This window comes from Corapipo altera, unplaced genomic scaffold (assembly GCF_003945725.1).
Source record: "Corapipo altera isolate COAL_440 unplaced genomic scaffold, ASM394572v1 61411, whole genome shotgun sequence".
In the NCBI taxonomy this organism is placed as follows: domain Eukaryota; kingdom Metazoa; phylum Chordata; class Aves; order Passeriformes; family Pipridae; genus Corapipo; species Corapipo altera.
The window spans coordinates 23,697,887-23,723,071 of record NW_020884875.1 but is presented as its reverse complement, the minus strand read 5'-3'; the positions used below and the strand labels follow the sequence as shown (position 1 = coordinate 23,723,071).

The 25,185-nt window shown below is 38.3% G+C and overlaps 1 protein-coding gene across 5 annotated transcripts in view; it reads left to right on the top strand.

The window, feature by feature from the left end:
• SLC24A2 (solute carrier family 24 member 2) overlaps positions 1-25,185 on the top strand; it is a 122,293-nt gene that overhangs the window by 82,074 nt on the left and 15,034 nt on the right. For all 5 annotated transcript variants that reach the window (XR_003526245.1, XR_003526243.1, XR_003526244.1 and 2 more), the window contains 5 exons: positions 1,537-1,632; positions 3,310-3,398; positions 15,705-15,833; positions 24,108-24,197; positions 24,645-24,811. Coding sequence is in view for 2 of the 5 variants with exons in the window: in XM_027634729.1 (XP_027490530.1) it covers positions 1,537-1,632; positions 3,310-3,398; positions 15,705-15,833; positions 24,108-24,197; positions 24,645-24,811 (571 nt within the window). In the remaining 3 variants the exon portion in view is untranslated. The remainder of the gene's footprint in view (positions 1-1,536; positions 1,633-3,309; positions 3,399-15,704; positions 15,834-24,107; positions 24,198-24,644; positions 24,812-25,185) is intronic.

Genomic DNA, 25,185 nt, shown 5'->3' with positions numbered 1-25,185 from the left:
TAAAACATCTGCCTCTGACCCTGTGTGCTATGATTGTGTTCTGTGCTTAGATATTCTTCTGCAAGTGTTTTACTCTAGGTGCCAAAGAAGATTAATATTTGCAAAATATTGTGAATGGCTAATTTTATTTTTTTTTTTGAGCACAATGTGTTTGTGAAAAGATAAGGACTGCAGAAAGGAAGTACTGCTTGTTAAATATTTGTGGTATTTTTATTACTTTCCAAGTGGTTTGCTGTTGAGAAATTAATTCCACTTCCCAGTGAATAATTCCTGGCTGCTAGTCCCTGGGTATATTCTTCTTCACATATACAAGTATGGGTATAGGGGTTTGAAACTTCCATTTGTGGGGAGAGATTTCTTTCATGACTAATGATTTATTCTTGTGTGTCTTTTATTAGCTTGGAAACTAGTGGCTGTTATCTGCATAACTTAATTCATTCATGACTTCTTACTTCTCCTTTCCAGTGTTAGTCTATTATATGATTCTACTGAAATATCTTTTGGTCTTCAGTCTGTGCTAGTTTTGCTGCAGGGACAGTTTTCAGAGCATTTTTGTACATGGAGATGAAGAATTAAAAGAGCCACAGACCCTGTGTTGTAATAGTGTTCTTAATTAGAAGCATACTGTATGATAGCCACCAGTCAAACTTTTGAAAGATATTTTAAAATACTAAAAGTACAATAGCAATGTGGATAACAATAAATGAAGGCAGATACATCATCTTTGTACAAAACATAGGCTGTCATAAAGGTGTCCAAAGAGTCCTTACACAGAAAGATCAACCAATGCAGAGAAAGGATTCATTTCACTTAATATTTAACATCTTTGACATTGCTAAGTTTGAACATGTCATTTGGACTCAGTGGTCAATAGTTACAGAAGCTGGGACCTCTGTTATGATAGGATGCGTTGTCCTGGAGACAGTGTAGAGGATGAGCTGCATGGTTAACCTCATGGAAGACAAAAAAAAAAACCCTGGCAGGTTTAGAAGAAAGTTTACTTTTGAGAATCTGATATGGAAATCATGTATTGTGAAAGTTTGTTCTTCCCCTTCTGAAGTACCTGTAGAAATCACATAAAGGAGTGCAAAGAGACAAATTTGACCACAGTCACTGTGATGCAATATATGGGTTAATCTGAAATTTTGTGTTACTGTCCTACTAATTGAGAAGTGAAACTTTGTGTTTATGTCTTTATTCATCTGTATTCATCTTCTATTTGGGCTGAATTCTTACACCAGCATGTTTATAGGTGGAACTTTACTCACTTCTTCCAAAGAAAAATCATAGCTTTTGTTTTCAATTTCTTGTTCTATTTGTTACTGAATTCTAAGAAAAAAAAGACTAAATTTTTATTTCCACTAAAAAGAAAAAAAAGCCTATAGATGGGAACATGAGATAGTGTTTAATAGCATATTTGCTGTTTGAGGAGGAACTGATATGGATTGTCAGCACTGATCTTTGGAGTCTACGCTATGGCAAAAAAACTGCGTCTCAAAATGGCTGCATTTTAATAATAACAATGCTTTCTTTTAGGAAAGTTCAAGGAAAGGGCCTCAATTCTGCATAAGATTGCCAAAAAGAAGTGCCAGGTGGAAGACAGTGAAAGGCAGAATGGAGCTGCTAATCATGGTGAGTACAGCAGTACAAATTTATCACCTGTTCCTGAGAGTCGCTTTCACTGCTTTATTTTTTTGAAAATCCTTAGTCATTAATTTCTCCTTCTACATCATTTATGCTATTCCAGTAGAAATATTCTGATTCTTGTCCCATTTATGGATGGGACAGGAGCTGAGTACAAGAAAAGAAAGTCAGTCAAGGCATATAGAAAGCCTCCTGGTAGGCTGAAAACAAAAAGCAATGCTGATTTTGGATATGTGTTGAAGTGACAGAAATAGACAGGCAAAACTTACTTGCAGTTTATATATAGAAGTTTAATCAATTTACTGAGCTGCTCTAGGAGAATATGTGTTTTATGTAGTACCAGCCTTCTGGTCAGAAAAAGAATCAGCCTTCATATCTAAGATTTGATTTAAGATACTGCTTGCTGGGAGTCGTTTAGGCCCATCTTTGCTAATGGTGCAGAATTGGCTTACTGTGGTTTTCCATTAAGGTAAGAATTTGTATTTTAGTTCAAAAGTTCCTTGGCTAAAAGAAAATCTGCACCATGTCGCATTTTCTCTACCCTCAGCACATTCAAAGCCTTAGAAAACCACATACAAATGTGTCCAATAGAATCTGAATTATTTTATTGCTTGACACTTTTTCTGACTTTATGTGTTATGTTTACATACTATTTGCTTCCAAAATCAGGCAGTTGGATGGGACAGTCTGTTAATAAACCATAATGCTGACTGTGAGGTTAAGAGACAGCACACATATACTGAAATAATTACAGATAGTCTGGCACTTCGCTGTGGCTGTAATCTCAGATTTTTTATTTAGAAGAATCTCAGGATAGCAGTAATGTAACTAGACAGCTGTATTTACTTTTATGCACAAGAGCATACCATAAGGCATGTTGAACTTGAGTTAGAGATTTCATATTGCTATTCTGCCTTACTTTATATTGTCCAAGGGATTTTTGGCCATTGACATTTTTATGTAGTACCTACTTAAAGAGGTAATTATTGCTTAGCGAATTCCAAGATAGTCAAAGTAAGAATAAATTTGAATAAATTTGGCATCAGAAATCAAAGGCCCAACTTTATCCCTTTAATTCCAGTAGAAGTGTAGCACAAGGACTACAGGATTCTGCTTTAAAGATCATCCATTGTTATTGGATGTTATTATAGCATCTGTTTACTTTTTTCCTACATTTTTGTATGAGAGACAGCATGATTACAGCTTGGAAGTAACTCTACTAATTGCAGGGGTTAGTGTGTTACAGAAGTTATATCATTGATTGTATCCCCTCACCTGTAAATGCAACGTGTTGCATTCTAGAATGTCTGTGGTGAATGCTATATGTCAGTTTTTACCTCAAGTATTAGGCTCAGTTAGTTTATGAATAAACAAAGAGCACTGAATATTGCAATGCATTTAAATATTTCTAGGGCATGAGTGAGTGCCAATAAAATAGATTCTTCAAATGCTAGCTCACCACTCATAAGATTTTTATTCAAAATGTGTACTAATCAAATGAAAGACAAAATTTTTGTCTCTCTCTTTTAAAAGCAGATGTTGACCCACCCTTAGTATTTGATGATTTACTCAGACTAGACATATGACAGCTGTTTTACCAGCAGATTTGTTATTTAATATTCTGATCTGTTGTTTTCCCACTCTTATTTATGGACGATGCCACAGAAAAAGGTGCAAAAGTGGAAGTTGCAGTAACACCACCGAGTGATTCAGGACCAGTGCAGAATGGAATCGCCCATAATGTTGAAGAAGAGGTTAATGACTTTTTTTATTCTTCTTTTTAGTCTTGTATTGGTAAACATATTGCATGCTTGATTGTGCTTTTCACTGAAAGTAAGCATCTTAATAGAAAGAGGCCATTAGTATGAACTATCTAAAATTTAATCTTCATTTACAACTGAACCCAATGTATGGTTTGCCATATATAAAAGTTCTTCTGCCCCTACCCTTCAGTGTAGGTAAGATGGTAATCTAGAATGAATTCTTTTAGGAAACGTATTTTTACTTATCAGATATGTCTGCAGTCCTAAATATAGCTAATAGAAGTTGCACAAAACACACACATTGCAGAAAACATGTTCTTCTAAGAGAACCTATCATGATGTGCATCATGGGATAGTGAAAATTCATTGTAAAAGAGGAGCTGTAAACAAACTTCTCCATCATGCCTTCTGTTATCTTGAGACAAATAAAAAATTAGACCAAATGAAATAGCAGTATATTACTGTTTCTATGACTCATATTGCATATAGTTAAAATGTGCAAAAGAAGTAATCAAACACTTAAATGTATTTATGTTAACATACATCTTTTGTAGATAATAAGTAACTATGTCTTGACTTGCACAATGGCTACTGAAATAGCTATACAGTTATGTTCTTTCTTAAGTAAGAAATAAGTTGTAATTCTCAAGAGTACCTGACAGCAAAATTTGGTCTTGTCAGGCTCTTTTTAGTGTCTTTTAACTTTTAAAAAAAATTCTTAATACCACCTCCCATAAGTGGAAAAAAAGCTAATGATTGATTTTTATAAACTTGACCACTGCTCTTTTAGACTCAGACATCAAAAGCTGCATAGAGAGAGAAAGTTTAGTTCATACACTTTAATTCTTAGCCTTCTTTTTATGCTATAGTGACTAAAGACAGACACTGCAGGAAATGGCTGAGCAGTGATCTATGACATAAAATGAGCTTCCCCTTATTAAAAGTGGGATGAGCTGTGCAATGACCATGGTTTGTTTTGAATCATACCAGGGTTAGGTTTTGATATTATATTTAGTTTTGTAATATTGTTAGTTCAAATCAGAGACCATATTGCCACCTTCATGATCTGAGCAAGTAACTGAAATTTTTTCCTTGAAAGGTTCTGCAAAGGAAAAATCAGGTGTGCATAAGTAACAGAGTGTGTTTATATCTTTTGCCTTCTTCCTAAAGACAATAATCCCTCACCAGGAACTTATTTTTTACTGAAACATGCATAAAATAGGGAGAGGTTATCCAATTTTTTTCTGCAATACTGGGAAAAAATCCCACAGCAATGTGTACTAGGGTGAATGTTTGGGAAAAGATTGTATTTGCTTTACACAGCTGGAGATGGAGAAATGACAAGATGATTTTGGCCAACTGGTGTGTTAGTGCACCAAGTACTAGCAGATGGCATTAATTCTTCACTGTTTGCAATAATTTTGTCTCTAGAAATAGAAATTGAGAATCGGAATCAAGGATCTAAAAGAGATGGATAGGTTTTGATATCATGAATGATCAGTAATTATAATGAGTCACTCAAGGAAAGGAGGGCATAGTAGAACATTAAATTACCTTTTCTGTTAATCTAAATTTTCAGACTATCATGACACTTAAAGATCCTTGTCAGCCCAACAAAACATTACTCTCATATAAATGAAGTGAGTAAAATCTATATAATAGAAACTCCCAGCACTACACTTCAACATAACATTTTATGGTAAGGAAAAATCAAATTTCGGATCCATTTGGATCCTCTTTTGAGAGTCCTACCTCATGGCTGGAGTGAAATAAGTCTTTAGACTACTTTTTAAATTCAGGGGGAAAAAAAAAAAACAACCAAAAAACAAGTCCGAAGCCGAGTGGCTTTTAGACTTTTGTTCTCAAAGGTCAGTAAGGGATGGCATAGCCTGGTGTAATGTAACCTATTATGTAGATCAGTCTGTGAGATACATGAAAACTCTAATTGACTCTAATAGAGTTCAGTAGCTTAAGAAGGAAACCAGTCTTGCTCTGTAAGATTTTTTCCACTGAGATCGTTCTATGAAAACAATAAGAAAAGGCAATCTTAAGCAATCACGTATCACAGCAGTGTCCACATACTATCATTTTACATTGTAATGAAGAATTTCCTAGGCTTATTCAGAAACCTGCAAGGCCACAGAGCTTCATCATTTGAGACAATGGTTTCAATTTCAAGCAACAGCAGGGGAAGAAGGGAAAATTATTGCAAGAGTACATTACTCAGCAATATCTTCCTTTCATCTCCCTTTAGATATTTTAAACTTGCAGTGAGGCAGGTTTTGGAACTTCTATGTTAATTTCAACAAGTATTAGGACATTCTGAACAACTATTCTTACGTCTTAGAGGTGGGATACATTATTTATCCTTATCCAAATGACACAATAGGAGCAAGCAGGGAGGTTTTTTAACTGGTGGAGGAGTGAGTCTGCAGATTTAGGTCCATCAATCTGAATGAAAGGATTACACGTGTCTGCTGTCACAATAAAAAATAACAATCCCCTAATACCATTTTGAGAAGTAATACTGGAGACACAGGATTGTATGGCAGCCAGTTCTCATCAGTAGTTTCTCCTTCTCTTTCAAAAACTCGCTCATTAAAACTGGGGAACAAGAACATGCTCATAACAGCTCAGTCTTGACCTACAAATGCTTTTCAATTTTGATCTTTTTGTAACCAAGTGTTCTCCATTTTACACTGACAACATTGTTTGGTTCTGTTCCTAAGTAGAATTCAATCAGGTGGCTCAAAGATTTGGTGATTTTAGCTTACTCTAATGCAAAGGAGTAATGCTGTGGTGTCAGAATTTGGAAGTACAGTATAAATTTCCTTCTCTCCAATTTTCCACTTGTATAATGTCATGATAAGGTTTTGTGATCCATAAGCACTGGATAAATCTCTTAAAAAACTTACTGTTAGTGCCTTCATGTCACGGTAATGATAATTTATAACTGTGAAAATTAGAGACACTTCAATCTGGATGAACAAAGCTTCAAATACACCTTTGGGGGAAAAAATTTTGTCCTAAAAACTCTGGTACGTGCAATAGGTATACTCACATAGCAGGTCATCCTAAAAGATGTTTGCAGTGAGGATACAGAAGATCTGCATAAGGATCTAATTCTTTCTCCTCCATTATCAAGTTCCACTATGGTCTACATGCTTTTCCCTCTTGCAAAACAATCATAGTCATATTTCTGGTTTTTTTCTTATCTTTCACTGATGCAGATTATAGTGCCTGGGTCTAAATTCCTAGACACAAGCATTTTAGAATATCAGTCTCTATATTGAAGGTAGAATTGTCTGAAAATAAGTACATTAAATGTTCTATGTTCTGCTAGTAAAAATAGAATATGCATATAAATTCTTATAAGCCCCTTATTATTTTAAAATTATGATGCTGACCTTGTAAAAAAGAAGGTCTCAGGCTAAGACTGCAAGAAAAGGAGAAAAAATAACTGTTATGTTGTATTTTTATTTTCCTATACTTGTAAAATAAACTTAATTTTAAAAGGTGTAGTACTGCAATTGGCACGATTTAGCTCTTCTTATACCTCTCCTGGCTTCTTTGTGGGCTTTTTTTTGTCATCTTTATATGTTTTTCCTGATTCTTTCCTCCTTTTCTTCTTTTCCACTTACATAAGGCTGAAACACCACACAAGACAGTTGAGAACACTGTCAGTTAATGTCTTCTGCAAGGTACCATGAACTAGGTGTATGTCACCTAATTTTCTGGGGCTTTTTTTGGTTTAATTTCTTTATTTGTCTCTTCCAAACTCCAGTGTCTTCATCTTCCTTTTTTCCCAGGACCTTAACTCCATTCTTCTTATTCGACCCTCCTCCAGGGAAATTCAGCTGTCCTGAGCAACAAGAAAAAATCTGTCCTGATGCTGCTTGCAGAAATACAAAAAGGCTGTACAGAAAATGTGCCCAGCAGCCCAGTCATTTGTGCCAGACAGTAAGACTCATATCATCCTACTCCAACTGTAAGCAGCAGCCAATATCCTACACTTTGATAAAATAGGGATCATCAGCTTAGAAGGACAGACGGCTGTGGCCTCTGTCCCATCCCCTAACCAGCACAGAGGGGAGTAATATCTCCTCCCATCATAAGGTCTTTAAGACATTACTACTTTACTTGCAGCCAGAAATTCCCTTCTGCTGAATATTGCATCTTCCTTGGGGATTTTGTTCTACTTATGGCATTCTGTCTCTTAACCTTTAGCAGGTTGCCACAAAGAAGATTCTTACATAAAACTTCAGAGTGGTACCAAGAATGTGTAAGAAAATGAAAGAAGACTAAAAGGATACTTAGTATCTCATTAAATGTTTTGTAGGGTGTCCTTCAGAGAATGATCCTTCTGAGAAGTCCAGTTGTGTCCCTTATTCCCACCCCATCCCCACCACATTCTTAACAAGCATTTGATAGTAGTTTTAACCTGTGGCTTACTTAAAAATACTTTCCAATCTAAAGATAACACCTTTTCCTCCCACCTACACACACACATACACACATACACACATGCATATGTACACATGGGCACAGTTTTTCCTGTTCCCGTGGAAACCCCACTGGAAAATGTTTACATGCCAACCATGTCAGAGAGAACTTTTCCATGGAAATATAAGAAAATTTGTATGTCGTAGAAGGTTGCCACATAGGCTTCATTGTTTTCATTGGATTTAATCTGCATACCGGAGCAACAGTCCGATAGAGCATTTTTTGCCTTCCCCACCAAAGAGCAAGGACAGAGTGCTGGTGGGGACATAACTCCCCTGCTCTAGAGTACTAATTTTGTTTGCATCAAATCAGTATGGTGTGAGTGGGGAATGACATTGCATTCTCCATCTCAGGGTATTATTCTGGGCTATCTTAAACATTGCTATTTCATAAAGAGACAGACTGGAGAAGATTAGAGCAGAATTTGTTGTAAGGCCATGTTATATTCTGGTATCCCTAGTATTTGTTTGATTCATCATAAAAAAATTATTTTTCTAAGCCCAAACATTTTTTCAGTTGCCACAGTCGGTCTAAAGTAAATGTCTGCATCTTGTTTGCTGGTATAGCTCTTTGTGACTTAAAGAGAATGGTGCTGCCATGAAAAGGAATTGATCTTTTTATTTCCAAGGCTACTCAGTTGCCTATTCCACATTTTTTTCTGCTGTTTAGCAGTTTGACTTGCTTGAAAACTAAGATATTGAAAAATGGCATGAAGACAAAGGCTTATTCTTCAGAATTATCTCCATCGTACCATAGCTGTTATTTCTTCTGGTGGGCTGACTGCAGTTTTGACTATTACATTCTGAGTATTACTTTTCAAATTCCCTAGAGAGTGCTGGCAGTAACATGGGCATAAAAATTAGCATATAAGCTCTGGGAGCTGTGATTTTACCTATTTGTGCAAGATCCCAAGAGGACACAAGCAACAATAGCAGAATCTGGACCAAATATCTACCTGAGCCTTTCTCTTTCCCATAAGGTTCACTCATAAGGTAGCTCCTTTCACTGAGTTCACAGTACAGCAAGGATTAGCACAAATTAGCTGCCCTAAGGAGAATATCCAGATATACCGAATGCATTCTGAAAGCTCAGGGATTTAACTTTACTCCCTGCTTGAATTTTACTCAAGAGTTCGTGAGGAAGGATGTTGCTTTCTATCTTAGTTACCCTGTAGAAATTACATACTGCTGTACTAACTTACTATTTCACCTTGTTTCACATAGTTTTTTCCAAATGAGAGGTAGGAGAAGATAAGTGAGTGATTCAGTTTACAGAAAAGAAACATAAAGCAGAGATTTGAGGCTGTTCACAGTAGGGCTCCAATTGCCTATACTCTCTGCCTTTCTAGTGAAATAAATTAATGTGCGACTTGCCCTCCTAAATAAAACAATCAACCTCAATTCTGAAAATCACCAAATACCTCTGGGACAGGGAACATTTGAGATAGCATAACTTTTTCTTGATTCACTCATTGTGAGAAGTTGGGTTAGACAGAGCTTATTTCCAACAAAAAAAAAATCCCAAAAATCCCCATCACCACCACCACCAACCAAACCAAACCAACAAAACCAAACACAAACAAACAAGGAAAAAAAAAAACCCTGCACAGTCTTTTGCAGTCCTATCAAGTAAAAAAAGAAATTATCGCTTTATAGGTCGTGCAGTATCTGTACTTTGCCAAAAGCAAATTGAACTGCAAATAGTCTCTGTCTTCAGTTTCCTTTCTTCTGGAGTCCTAATGCTAATTCTTTGTTGATTAGTTCTATCAGCAGTCAGAATGCACAAGCATGAGAATTTACAGATTAGCTCTTCAGATTAGTTGGACTAACAGAATAATTCTCAGAATATGGTATTTATAGTTTATATGCTATGGCTATTATACAGTACAGACTAGTTGGTGAACAGTGGCAGATTTGCTATTTCTAGTAAGTTTAAGGTGGCTTTTTGTACTTGTTTTCCACTTTGTCCTACCATCAGGAAAAAAAAGTGTAAAATTCTGTTTAACGTTGTGCCAGAAAAGCAATTGTTTTTTCCTAAGGTAATATGAGTGTAAACCTCCACGGAGACTCTGATTTTCTGATGTTTGCTAGAAGGAGTGATTACCTTGTGACTTTGGCAGATGGAATTTGCTATAAGCTGTTGTTTATAAACAAAATAGTTGTGGATGAAAATGTCACCATATATTTGCACTCTATATATAATATGAAACATGCCATCATTTCCTCTGTTTGGAAGAAATTTACTGGGAAATTGGAAAATTGGATACGTTTAGATTAGATGTTTAGGAAGATATTGTTTACTGTGAGGTTGCTGAGGCACAGCTCTAATGCAGCTGTGTCTAAACCTTTAACGATTGGTTAAGTGAGGAGGAACACAAGTTATTCTGTATTTTTCCAGTTGCAGGGAATGATGAGAGACAAAACAGGAAGACTCAGAAGATCAGTAACTGACTCCAAGAGTGGTCTCATCAGCAGAATTTAGGGTTTTTTATCATGCATTGGTTTAAACAACACTGAGCCTGCTGGTGAGAGACTGGATATATCTGTTTCAAAGCGGCAAAAGGATCAGAGTTAGCAGGGCTCATTGAAAGAGCTTTAAACTGCATTTGAAGGAAGAAAGGGATAAAACCAGGCACGCTAGAGATAAGCATAAGGGTGGCACACCAGTGTTTCAGGGACAGTGTGCTAGTAAGGTCCTTCAGTCTGCTCCATGATGTGCTGAGTACACCAGAGAACGTTTGAAATGTCCCTGTACTAATTCACACAACATCTTAGCCATCTCAGTGGAGTCAGCATCAAAGACATAAGCATTGTCAATCCATAAAGAACAATGGAACAGTCACATAGTAATTAAGGCTTCTTCCCCCAAAAATGTGACAGGACTGATAGCCCAACTAAAGAGCATATAAAGCCATTTTGCAGATGGAAAACTGTGATATAATTACAGTAACATAAAGATGGTGGGATTACTTACACAAATGGAGTGATGCAATAGATGGCTGTAAACTCTTTGGAAGGGATAGGCAAGGAAGCAGAGCTGGTGGGGTAGCCCTGTATGTTAGGGAGTGTTTTGGCTTTCTAGAGTTTGATGATGATGATGATGATTAAAAGGTTAAGTATTTATGGATAAGGCCAACAAAACAGATATCCTGATGGGAGTCTAGTATAAACCATCCAACCAGGATGAAGAGGCAGACAAAAATATATTATAAGCAGCTGGGAAAATCTTACGATTGCTGGACCTTGTTTTTGTGGGGGACTTCATCTTACCAGATGTCTGCTGGAAAGACAACACAGCAGAGAGGGAACAGTGCAGGAGATTTCTGGACTGTGTGGAAGATAACTTTGTGACACACAAAGCCAGGGAAGGTGCCCTGCTGGACCTGCTGTTAGTGAACAGAGAAGGGTTAGTGGGAGATGTGGTGGTCAGAGGCCATCCTGGGCACAGAGACAAAGAAATGAATAGTTTTCCTTTTCAGAGCACTGAAAGGGGGAGGGGACCAGCAGAACTGCTGCCTGGACTTCCAGAGGCCAGGCTTTGGCCTGTTTAGGAGACTGGTTGCCAGAGTTCCTTGGAGGGCAGTCCTTGTGGGCAAAGGAGTCCAGGAAGGCTGGACATTCTTCAAGAAGGAAACCTTAAAGGTGCAGGAGCAGTCTGCCCACATGTGCTGAAAGATGAACTGGCTGGGAAGAAGACTGGCTTGGCTGAACAGAGCTTTGGTTGGAACTCAGGAGAAAAAGGAGAGTTTATGACCTTTGGATGAAGGGACAAGCTCAGGAGGACTAAAAGGATTTTGTGAGGTTAGGCAGGTAGAAAATTAGGAGGACCAGAGCCCAGCTAGAACTTGATTTGGCTTCTAAAATTAAAGACAACGAAAAATGTTTCTGCAAATATATCAGCAACAGAAGTAAGGCTAAGGATAATCTCCATCCTTTATTGGATGCACATGGAAACACAGTGACAACAGATGAGGAAAAGGCTGAGGTATTGAATGCCTTTTGTACCTTTAATAATAAGACCAGTTGTCCTCAGAGTACCCAGCCCCCTGAGCTGGAAGACAGGGATGAGGAGCAGAATGAAGCCCTCATAATCCAATTGGAAAAGGTTAGGGAAAGTGGACCTGCTACACCGCTTAGACACACACAAGTCTATGGGGCCAGATGGGATCCACCCAAGAGTACTGAGGGAGCTGTCAGAAGAGCTCACTGAGCCACTTTTCATCATTTACCAGCAGCAGTGGCTAACTGTGGAGGTCCTAGTTGACTGGAAGCTGGCAAATGAGATGCTCATCTACAGGAAGGGCTGGAAGGAGGATCTGGATAACTAAAGGCCTGGCAGTCTGACTTTGGTGCCAGGGAAGGTCATGGAGCAGATGATTTTGAGTGCGATAATATGGCATATGCAGGACAACTTGGGGATCGGGTCTAGCCAGCATGGGTTTGTGAAAGACAGGTACAATATGACCAACCTCTTCTCTTTTTATGATGAGTTGACACACTTAGTAGATGAGGGAAAGGCTATAGGTGTTGTCTGCCTGGACCTCAGCAACTACTGAATTTTCATCATATAGACTAAAATAAATCAAAAGTATAGATGAAGTATTAGTTTCTACAAATTGTGATAATGCATATTCAGTATGTACATTGCAGATAGGCTGAGCTGCTGACAGTGCACATAATCTCTGCCATAAATCTGTGCTGAGTCATTTTCTACCACTGCTGCTTAGTCCACAGCATGACACTCACATTTGTGTAGTTTTAGACCTGCCAAATTTTTTCCCATTCATTTCTTAAACCTGAGTGGATAGTTCAATATTGCATTGAAATTCATGGAAGCTAGATCTACAAATACTTTGAACTTCCTTACTTCCACTGATCTTTGGAAGGTCAGCGTTGAAAATTAGATGCCAAATCCAATTTACAAAATAGGAAATGAATATCGACTCTGTAGCATCTGTAATGCATTGTGGAGTTAAACTAGCAAGAAAAAGGCTTTTGTCTGCACTATGAGCCTGAGTTTGGCCTTATATTTTGGGGATAGTTGTCTTGGGGAGAAGAATGAGGTAGGACAACTGGAAGGTGAAAAGATCTCAAAAGATGGATCAAGGTTTCTCAGGAGATATCTGACAGTCTACAAAAGCAATTCTTTGTGGTCCTTTGCTACAGCCACTCATGTTGCCTGTGTGCTCATGCACACCCAATGGTATTTGACACAGCCACGAGACTAGAATGATACCCGGTGTTAAAGCAGAGTGAGTACTAGTACAGTCCTACATGAACCAATGTAGACATTGCATTCCGTATATTTTTCAGACACACATGCAAGCTCAGATTAATGTAAAGTTGTGTTGTGATTAACTAGAGTTGTTAATCATGGCTAATCTCTAAGGATGGCAATTCAGGAAGTACTTTGCCACTCAGTGTTGTTTATGCAGCAGTCACTTACTGAACTTTATTCCAGCTGAGTTTGCTGCTTGAATTACACATGGGCCATTCAGAAAGAGTCACCTAGGCAACCCTTCAACTGATCCTTTTGTGCCCCAGTTTTATCTCAGTCATCATATTTCAAAGCTAAGCCTCCATCCCAGGTTGATTTTCCCACCCCAGTAGCATCTACCAGAATGGAAAAGGAATGGATTTGTTTTTCAGGAAGTAGCTGCACAAACTCCTGCTCTAGTGCAGTTCCCCAAAAGTCAGGCTTCAGTACATTGCAGCAGTGAAGCATAGGTTGTCCTCTTCAGTGAAGAACTGAAAGCTAAAGGCAAAAGCTAGCCTCTTAAGCTGCTCAGGAGCCTTTAAAGTACTGTGTTGAGTGTGACAAATTGTACCTATATACTTTTAAAAATCTTTTAATATTATAACTTTTATGACCTTTTCACTTTACTGTTGTCTTACAGTCATGCAAGTTGGGAGTTTCACGAAGTATAGGGATTAACAATACATGGTTTTCTGTCAACATCAATGCATAACTCAAAAGTAGCTGCAACCTGTCAATGTGTCAATGTGTCAAGAGATAAATAGGGATTTATCTGACACCTGACACCAGCAGTGTCAGGTGGTACCATCAGAGTGGAAGATCCTGAGCTAAGAACGGGGCTTGCTTTTCTAGGCACTGATCAGGTCAAGTAGCTGGATATTTGAACAATTCAGGAGTTCATAATAGTGGAATAACTAAGACCCGTTCTTTAGTCAAAATCAGCAGTAAGTAGAAAAAGTTACGAACGATACCAACATATGGTAACATTTCATTAATAACTGTTTTGCTTAGAAAAAAATAACTGATGTGGTCATTCAAATGTTTGCTTCATATATCATTGTCATAAGGTTTATGTAAGCAATCTTAAGACAGAAGAAACCTATTATAAGAAACTTATTATAAAAAACCTATTATAGGAAGAATAACATGCATATTGCAGAGCTGTCTCAATTGCTATCTTTTTTCAAAAGAAAAAAACAAGAACTCTACACGAAGAAGTTGTTGTATACTTCTCATGCTTTCAAACAGTTTTCACCAGGTGCTCTTTTTTGGACTTGTTTAGTTTTCACTAAGGTCTCTAGAAATCTTTCCACAGGATTAACGATTTGCATTACGCACATTTATGTGAAAGAACCATATAGGCCATTTTTTCAGTTGCCTTATACTGTGATATGTGTTAGATAGATGTGCAATTCTGGGGACATCGGCTACCTATATTAGAAGTTTAAAGTTATTTCAATACATGCATGCAAAAGCTTGAATCATGCCCACTTTGCTTGCTTCCTTGTCAGTCTGGGAGGGCTCCATTTTATTAGGAGGAGCAGTCTAAGGAAAGAGAAGTGTGTGGCAGCCAAATGTTTTCTCACAGGAGAAGGTTCCTATACATCTACTCTGTAACAGGTGGGCAGCTTACACATAAATAGAGATTAGAGATCAATGTGAAAATCAGCTACATTGATAGGAGAGGAATGTCTTTAGTTTTAGCACCAAGTTGTTAAGAACACTGCTGCATTGTGGCTGGTCTAAACACAAGTCTTTGGTTGGAGACAAGGAGAAGCCTATTCCTCATGTGGACAGTCCAGCGATGGTTGGAGCCCAGAGAGGTTGGGCTATCTCCATCATTGATGGTTTTACAGTTTGACTGGTCAGAGCCCTGAGCAGTCCAACCTGACCACACCAGCTCAGCAGTGAAGTTCCACAGGTGCCTGCCAGCCTGAATTACCCAATGATCCTATGAACAAAACAATATGTACATATACAGACACATATTTATGTAGTAACTTTTTAAGTTACTCACAAAAGCTTAAAAAGTTAGATATATGTATACATCTATATGTACATTTAAATATTTATATGCATATCTATGCATGTGGAATTGTGTACATGTACCTATACATGCACACTGTCTCTCTTCCTCTCTCCCTCTTCCCACCAATCTCTCTCTCTCTCTCTCTCTCTCTCTCTTTCTCTCTATATGGCCAGGCTTGATGCTACCCACAGATGTCTTAATCCCTGACTAGACTAGCCCACATCCCAAGGGAGAGCAGTGGGAACACTTGTCAGAAACATTCTGTGCATCCCAAGGGATCAGCCACAAATGTATGTCCTTAGGCAGTCTGTGCTGCAGGCTCACAGTCTGGCCAGATTAATTTTTACTGTGTTCTAAATAATGTTGTAGGTAGGTGTGGTGTTAATGCAATGTTTTCAGAGTCCATGGTTCTCACTGCAACACAACACCATTCTCAGAACTCCTTTTGGAAGAATCCCTAATCTCATTCATCCACTTTGATATTCTGCTCACTGCAGCTTTTCTTACAGAATGAAGAGGATGAGGAGCAGCCTCTCAGCCTGGCTTGGCCTGAAACCCGACGCAAGCAGCTCACCTATCTTTTTGTGTTTCCCATTGTTTTTCCACTGTGGGCTACCCTACCAGATGTTAGAAAACCTGTAAGTAACGGTTGTTGCATTATTGCAGTGTGTTCTACACAAAAGGGTAGATCTCTAGGTAAATGCCAAGAAAGTACTGTAGTGGATTTATGTAAAAATAGAGCTAACAGGTTTTTTTTAAGAGTTTCTTCTTTGAAGAAGATGTAACAGTATCAGTCTTCAAATGGCAAATGGGTGCTTATGAGGAACTGGTTGATAATAGCTCTATAAAGATTGTAATTTATATTCATAATATTTTATAACGTAAAGTGAAAGGTCTGAGAACTTCTTTGGGGCCTTCATATCTGTATTTCTGAATCTCTACTGAATATCACATAAGTGCTGAATAAGTCTGTCCATCTTCAGTGCCCTGAAGTATACAACTGGAAAGATTTTAGACTGCCTAAATTTTCTCCTTTTTTAAAATATAATGATATGCATTTCTCTAAAATTCATGTTCTACTAGACATTTGTCTTCTCCTTATCATCTTGTAATTTTCATACTAGGACAGTATCTGTAAATCCCTTCGTGTGTAAAATACTTGCTAGTTTTGTCCCAAACACAGCTTTAAGTAATGTAAGACTGACAACAAAGGACTTACTGTGACAAGTTACCACGCCCTATCGGTTTTATACTCACATATACAAAACATATACCTGACTAGGAAGGCTCATGGAAAGTAAAAGAGAGAAATTCAAGAGCTAAAAAAAAACTTCAGTAGTAGTGTTTTAATCTCTTTTCCTTTCTGGATCAAAAACAGGTTTAAAACTGCTACAAGAGTGGGATGCACAGCATATAAGTCAACATCCTGAATTCTTTTTTCCTCCTCATGCAGAGTGAAAAACTTTCCATTCCTAAATGGAAATGCTAAAAACCTGCAATTCAGTGCAAGAAAGAAGCTAAAATAAGACCTCTGATTTGTTTTTACATAAAGGTTTTTCAAAGGCTGTAAAGTGACATTTTCTCTTCCAATTTTTAAGCTTCCATTTCTTAAAGATTTCAAACAACTCTGCTATACACTTTTGTTTGGTAACAGAGAGCATACTAAATGAATGTCAGTATTGTTTATTTCTGTATTTATGCCTTCCTTTTGTCATTCAAAACCACACCTGTAGGGTTTTTTTCATAATTTGGGCCAAAATGAATGAAAAATATACTCCTGGAAAAGCTGGTAGCCCATGGCTTGGACAAGTGCATCCTCTCCTGGATTAGGAGCTGGCTGGAGGGTCGGGCCCAGAGAGTGCTGGTGAATGGAGCTGCATCCAGCTGGCGGCCAGTCACTAGTGGTGTTCCCCAGGGGTCTGTGTTGGGTCCAGTCCTGTTTAACATCTTTATTGATGATTTAGATGAGGGGATTGAGTCCATCATCAGCAAATTTGCTGATGACACCAAATTGGAAGGGAGTGTCGACCTGCTGGAAGGCAGGAGGGCTCTGCAGAGGGATCTGGATAGACTTGAGAGATGGGCTGATTCCAGTGGGATGAAGTTCAATAAAGCCAAGTGCCGGGTCCTGCACTTTGGCCACAACAACCCCATGCAGCACTACAGGCTGGGCACTGAGTGGCTGGAAAGCAGCCAGGCAGAAAGGGACCGGGGGGTACTAATTGACAGGAAGCTCAACATGAGCCAACAGTGTGCCCAGGTGGCCAAGAAGGCCAATGGGATCTTGTCCTGTATCAAAAATAGCGTGGCCAGCAGGAGCAGGGAAGTGATCCTTCCCCTGTACTCTGCATTGGTGAGGCCACACCTTGAGTATTGTGTTCAGTTCTGGGCCCCTCAGTTCAGGAAGGATATTGAGGTGCTGGAGCGGGTCCAGAGAGGAGCAACAAGGCTGGTGAAGGGACTGGAGCATAAGTCCTATGGGGAGAGGCTGAGGGAGCTGGGGTTGTTTAGCCTGGAGAAGAGGAGGCTCAGAGGTGACCTCATCACCGTCTATAACTACCTGAAGGGAAGTTCTAGCCAGGTGGGGGTTGGTCTCTTCTCTCAGGCACTCAGCAATAGGACAAGGGGGCACGGGCTTAAGCTCCGCCAGGGGAAATTTAAGTTGGATATCAGGAGAAAATTCTTTACAGGGAGAGTAATCAGGCATTGGAATGGGCTGCCCAGAGAGGTGGTGGATTCACCATCCCTGGAGATTTTTAAACACAGATTGGACGTGGCACTGAGTGCCATGATCTAGTAAATGGACTGGATTTGGACCAAGGGTTGGACTCGATGATCTCGGAGGTCTTTTCCAACCCAATCAATTCTATGATTCTATGATTCTATGAAAAATATGTATGGGCATTATTTTGAAAATCTTAAGTTAACATCAGTAGACCTGTAGCTTTATCCAATATTCTGTACTGTACAAATGAGAACAGCTTTTTAAATAATTGTTTTGGAAAGTGACTATCTCAACAAGTTGCATGCAACTGTGTGATGGATGTGATTATTACTAGCACTAGTATTGTTCACAATAGAACTAACATCCTGCAGCTAAAATACCCTACCATAGCACAAAAAAATAAGCAAAGTTGTATATGCCAGATAGGCAAGTGGACAACAGAGCTTTAAAACTTCATTTGCTGAAAAGAGTAGTTTTTTATTAAAAAAAAAAAAGTAGTTTGCAATTACATGTAGTGTTAACAGAAGAGGTAAGAAGATGTATGAGTATGACAAGCTACTTACTTTGAACATTACTGTCAAAGAATTAAGCAGATGGTTGCATAAACTATGTAAAATTTCAAGTATGCTTCATTAGCGTGTCTTTAAAATATTCTCACTTATGTCTGTGTGCTATCCCCACTGATTCCTTCCTAATGAAAACAAAGCCCAATATCACAGTTCAGCATGTGCATCACAAAACAACTTTCATCTAAATCTGTGACACAAAAGTTAAAGCAAACCTAAAATAATACTTAAATGGGTTTTTTTAGGTAGGCCTACCATCAGAGGCTTTATTTGCAAGTGTAGTAATTTTAGTCAGAAACCAAAAATTCCATATCAGGATGCTCAGATTAGCATGAGGATATATAAAGTGAACACTTGTGTGATATATACTTATTGGAAAGACTGTATGGAGCCTTTGACATCCTCTGTGGATGTCCAGTTTTCAAAAAATGAGTTCTTCTTTCCTTGTAGAGTCTCTTTTTGAATGTATATTTTATCTCCACATAATGGAGATGGTTTGCTTGCATTTACTTGTACTATACCAAGCAATATGTAGCTCCATGAAACCTAGAAGCATTAGAAATTTTATTTCATTGACAAGGTCTCCAGTTCTAAAGTTAGCAAAATCTTGCTGCCTTATTATGCTCTGGTGTACACATATGCAAGTTTTTATATACTTAGAGTAGATTATGCATTAGTTCAGCTAACTGTCAGCTGATTCACTAGCTGAGATGTTTTAATGTGTTTAGTGCCTTAATAACAGCTGCTGACAATAAGCCAGCATGTATTAAAATCCTTACTATAACATCAGTTATGTTGTTGGCAGTATCCTAGGGGTACATATGCCCTTGGGGAATTTTGTACCTAAGTTTTTGTTCAGGTGTTTTGAACAGTAACAGGTATTTTTCCTGTACTAATAGCTTATTTCCCTCATGGCTCTGTAAAGGTCACATATGTAACTGTCCACCTCCTGCAGTAACAGATATTGAAAGATTGAAAGAAAAACTGTGTGAGCAAGGTGCCCCAAGGGGGTCAGGAGCAGATATTGAACACCATGTCTTTTGTTATAACCTTACTCCACTGTCCAACCTTTGCGGTACAGGCCAGAAAAATGCGGTACAGGCTATCGGGGCTCTGGTCCTGCTGTCACTGAAGTATAGGGGAGTTCACTTTAACTCTGCAAATTCTCGTTACAAACAAAGCATTACAACTTCCATGAACTCTTGTTGCCATACAGAGATGCACTGTTACCAAGGGTACAAGGACAACATGTTGCTGTACAGATCCAGTTAGAGGAGCCGGTTTTGAGTAATCCATTAAGCACTGTTAAGCGTGAAAGAAAAATCAAACTTTCCAATGCAGATAAATTTATTAACATGACAAATATATGAATCATTCAGGTTGTTAAAGATGTTGGTAATAATACTGGCTAAAATTAAGACAGTTACCTTGCAAATTATTAAGTACTCACTACCTTTCAGGATCAAGCTCTTAGGAGAAAACCTTCATATTTGGATCATTTTTTCTACTTGTAGTCCTGTTTTTCAGACGCTGGCATGAAATAAATACAGAAATGTATTTTAAAAAAGTGTCCTTAAGGTTACTTATGGACAGGAATAGTACTAATCCATCTAATCTACAATGAAACTAGAAAATACTTTCTCTTTTGTTAAAGGAAAATAGTATAAAAACTGAATGAGCCATGGCTCTTCTTGTTTGTCTGCTACCAGGATCACAAAAGAACCAATTGGTAATAAGCTAGGTACTCTGTCTTTACAAGGCAACCATAACAACAGCTACCAAAAGAGGTAGAGAGAAATATTGCTGTCTGCTGTCTCTGACCAGTTCTTCTAGGTAAATGCTTAGAATTGGCAGCTCTCTGTATTTCAGAGAGCTAGGGAGTTACAATGAGATATATCTCAAAAGAATGCTGTTGCTAGTTATGAAACGAGCATGATTATTATTATACTCTGTAATAAAATCCAACATACAGAAAACGAATCAGCATTCTCATTATGGCTTTTTAAAATTTTCAGCTATCTGCAAATTAGATAGCAGCATCTGTGGTGTTCACCTCCTTTGGGCGCTCTCTAAGACTTTAATATCTTTCCTATATTGTGGTGCCCAAAACTGCACACAATGTTCAAGGTGAGGCCACACCAGTGCAGAGCAGAGCAGGGACAATCACCTCTAGAAACAGGACCCAAGAAACTACAGACCTGTCAGTCTCACTTCAGTGCCCATTAAAGTTATGCAGAAGATCATTCGGAGAAGTATTAAAAAGCATCTGAAACACAACACAGTCACTGGTCAGAGCCAGCAGGCTTCATGAGATGAAAGTCCTACTTGTCCAACCTGATTTACTTTTATGACAAGGTCACCCTTCTAGCTGATCAAGGGAAGCCAGTTGACGTAATCTTTTTGGATTTCAGTAAAGCTTTTGACATTGTCTCTCACAAGATCCTTTTGGACAAAATGTCCAGCACACAGCTGGATAAACACATCATGCAGTGCGTGAGCAATTGCTCACAGGTTGAGCACAAAGGGTAGCAGTGAATGGGTTAACACCAGACTAGTGGGGTTCCACAGGGCTCCATCTTTGGCCCTGTGCTCTTCAACGTCTTCATAAATGACTTGGACGCAGGACTGGAAGGGACACTGAGCAGATTTGCAGATGACACAAAACTGGGAGGAGCTGTTGACTCCCTCAAAGGCAGGGAGGCCCTGCAGGGAGACCTTAAAAAATTAGAATAGTGGGCAATCACAAACCAGATGAAGTTCAATGGGGGGAAAGTGCTAGATTCTGCACCAGGGATGAGGCAACCCTGAATGTTCATACAGACTGGGGAATGAGATTCTGGAAAGCAGTGCTGTGGAAAGGGACCTTGGGGGTTGTGGTCTATGGCAAGTTGAATATGAGTCAGCAGTGCCCTGGCAGCCAGGAGGATTTCACCATCTGTAAAATGTACAAGCTTCAAATTTTGCCCTTTTTGAGCTTAAATGTTCCCATTTTAAAATAGGTAATTTAAGTGTTAAGCCTATTAAAGTACTCTTAGTCCTGAACTGCAGCTTAACAGTTAATTTTAGTGGGAGATGATTAGCTAAGACAGGAGAGGAGTACACATGCTGCAAAGTTACTGACTCGTAATTCTTAGCCATCTGAATTACGTGAGTGTCTGATTCAGATAGGCAATGTCTTGTTGTTGGGCAAGAACCATTTGATATATATATAATTGCAGTATCAGAGAGCTATTACTGGTCAGTACAGCTCTTGTTGTATTAGTTTTCTGTAAGTCAGTGTCTGCTTGTATCCTGAGTGTTGTCAAGTGATCATTCAAATTGCGTTGCTACAAGGTGCTCAGTGCAGATTTTATGATAAGTATATTGCTTCATGTCATTCACCATATATGTTCCCAAAAAATCCCAGTTTTTACAAGGAAGACAAAAAATGTTGTAAGTTGAAAGAGTTGGCTACTAAGAATGGTGGAAAAAAAAAAGAAGTGCTAGGTGTTTAGTTTTAAAAAAGGAAGTTGCTGTTTAGAATCATCCCTACCAGACTCAATTCTACTCCCACTGATGTCAGATCACTATTTTAAAAGTCATCTTCGTGTTCATTTCAAATTATGTTCCTTTTCAGACTAAGGTCTTCTGTCCCTCAATGCATATAAAGTTTTCATTTTAAACTTAAAAGTCCATCTGAGTAGGTTTAAACACTATAAGCTCATTGTCTGTAATATTTTTAATATGTGTTCCTATGTATATTCACTTGTGGAGTAGTACAGGCCATGTTAGTCAACATTTACATTCTCAGGTTTCAGGAGGACATTTAGCATTATGCAAAGTGCACACAGGGAGTTGAATAAATATTCTGTGGCACGAACTACAGCTGCACCTGCTTCTGGAGCAGATGCAGACCTCCTATTTGTCCCGTCCTGTAACTGAGTGTGCACAACTGCCATTGCTGACTTTATGTTTTTTCCCACCAGTAATGTCCTGATCTCATTCCAGTTATGTCAGCAGAAAGAGTCTACACAGTTTCATTGAGCTGCAGACCAGCCTCAGTGTTTTCTGGTTCAGCTGACAAGACAATAACATTCCTGCTTGACCAGCATTAATGGCCAGCCCAACTCACTGACCACCTCTTAGTCTACAGCCACCCTGTTCTGCCATGCTGGTCAGTTCCTAAATGTGAGGCTGTTCTATATAAATGCCTCTTGTGTTTGTTATACAAGAAAAGCTGGCTGTGCAGTTCTGTAACTCCCTAAAAAAGAGGTATTTGACATGGCTTGAGCAAGGTAAATTGGCAAAATCGAAATAGTATTTTGTCTCAAAAAGTCACATTCAGGGAAAACCCTGCAATGCTGTCTACTCCCACAGCATCTAGGAATGATCCACAGGCTAATGAGTCTCCTGGTGCAGCAGTGGCATGAGCTGCAGTGAAGGCAGGCATAAAAATTCTGGAGTGGAAGTGAATTTATCAAGGACCTAAAGGAAGAAGTAGTGCAGGACTGAGCAACAGCTGGAACAGGTATTCAGAATGGTATAACTTACTTCCACAGGCAGTCCTAGTGCTTGTTCATGAAAATCTGTAGATTCTGTGTGTCACATGTCAGAAATCATCTGGGGTAGGAATCTGTGTTCAGAAGGTCCATGATCATAAAGATAATGGTTTCATTCAAGACTGGTAGAATTCATTCACAGTACAAATGTAATTTTAAATTGATTTAGATAGTGATTGCCTGATGCAGTACTGCAGTCCTGTTTCCTTTCTTCAGTAGTTAACTCGATCTGTTTTTGTTACATAGATCCTGTCAGTAACAGTTAGTTAGTCAACAGGAAATATGGAAGACCTAAAAGACTGGAAAGAACAGACACCAAAATAAATCATTAATCTGAGTATAACCAATTCATTGGCTGCAAGAACACTACCTATTCAAAATTTGACATTAGTAAGGGAGACAATGAAAACGAAAATTAAGTTACTTAAGTGTTGCAGAATTTTTAATTCATTGAAGGGTCTCACTGTGTTTTGCATGTTTTTATAACAAATTTCTCTACAAAACAAAGCGTGGAAAATATGTTTTTAGCAGATCTTCTATTGTAATAGAGAAAAGTAAATGCCATAATAAATTTTTAATATGTATGTTTTTAGCTCTGCCATATGCATTCTTTGTTATACTGATTGTGAAAGGTGTTGCACAAAGTCACTAATGTGTGAAGGAAAGGTATGGATGTCTGTTTTATCAATTTGAAAACATTCATTCTGAATAAGCATGCAATTATTAATAAATTTAGAAGTCAAACCACTGTTCAGCTGAACACATATGCAAACTGCATTGTAACAAATCATGATACAAATGACAACCCCAAATTTGCCATTTATCATACAAGTTGTTATGAGGTCTTATTTTATAACTGAAGCGATTGGAAGAATGAGGCATAGGTAAATATATACCAGTGTAGGAATTCAGTTTCTTACCTTTCTTGAATGTATTTTGGTCATCTAATGATGACCAGAATACTTGCTCAGAACGGGTCATCAGAAGAAATGACAAGCCACTGTCATTTTGAGAAGCAAATAAGAGTATGGCATGTCATCCTTCAACATAGGTTTTTACTGTTTCTCTTTGTTTGTGTTTCAGACATCAAGAAAATTTTTTCCTCTCACATTTTTTGGCTCTATTAGCTGGATTGCCTTCTTTTCTTACTTAATGGTCTGGTGGGCACACCAGGTAAGGATGTGATACTGGTACAAAATAAAGGCCCCGCATTATGTTTTGCACTGTGAGAAATAATTTAGAATTAGAGTCCATCATCTCTGTCATGCTGAGTAGTGCCTTATTTTAGAAGTTGCAACTATGGATGAAGGAAATCACTACTCACAAAATGGAAAGTAGTTCAGAGAGCTGTGGTTCTCCTGTCCACAGCACTTGATCATTCTCGTAACGTGAGAGCTATCAGCAACTGTCTGTCAATAACTTATACTTCTATATGACAGTCTTATCTCTCTCCTGATACATGTGGAGATGTGTGAAAATGAGTATTTCTTCAATCTTCCTGGGTATTCTTCAAGATAGTCGGCAAGTCGAGGATAATATTCCTGGTTAAACAGGTTTACAGCAGAAAATGTTTCTTCACTGCAGGACATTTTTTTTCTGTTTTTCCTTAAACCCTTTTAGGTTGGAGAGACCATTGGTATTAGTGAAGAAATCATGGGATTGACTATTCTTGCTGCTGGCACATCCATTCCTGACCTTATTACCAGTGTTATTGTAGCACGCAAAGGTCTAGGGGACATGGCTGTGTCCAGTTCTGTTGGAAGCAACATATTTGACATCACAGTGGGGTAAGTCCTACAACAAGAAAATTATGTCCATTTTAAACAAGTCTTTTGTTGTTAGAACATTGCCACAGTGTCACCCACAAGCAGCAATCCTTAAAAAGGAGAGTGATACAAATATTCTATGAATGTTACTGTGGCAAGTGTTCTGAAGTTTATAGACATTTGCATGACAGAATTGTTATTAATTTGTTCCCTGATTCTTGCTTCGATACATTCCAGAGGTGCTTAGGCAAGTGAATTGCATTTTAAAAAGTGAGCAAGAGCATTTTTCCAAGAAGGGATTTCAAAGCTTTTTATGCTTTTGTCAGATTGCTGTTTGCTTTCCATTACCATTCATTTTGCTTATACTAGAACTTTCTTTATAAATGATGATCAGG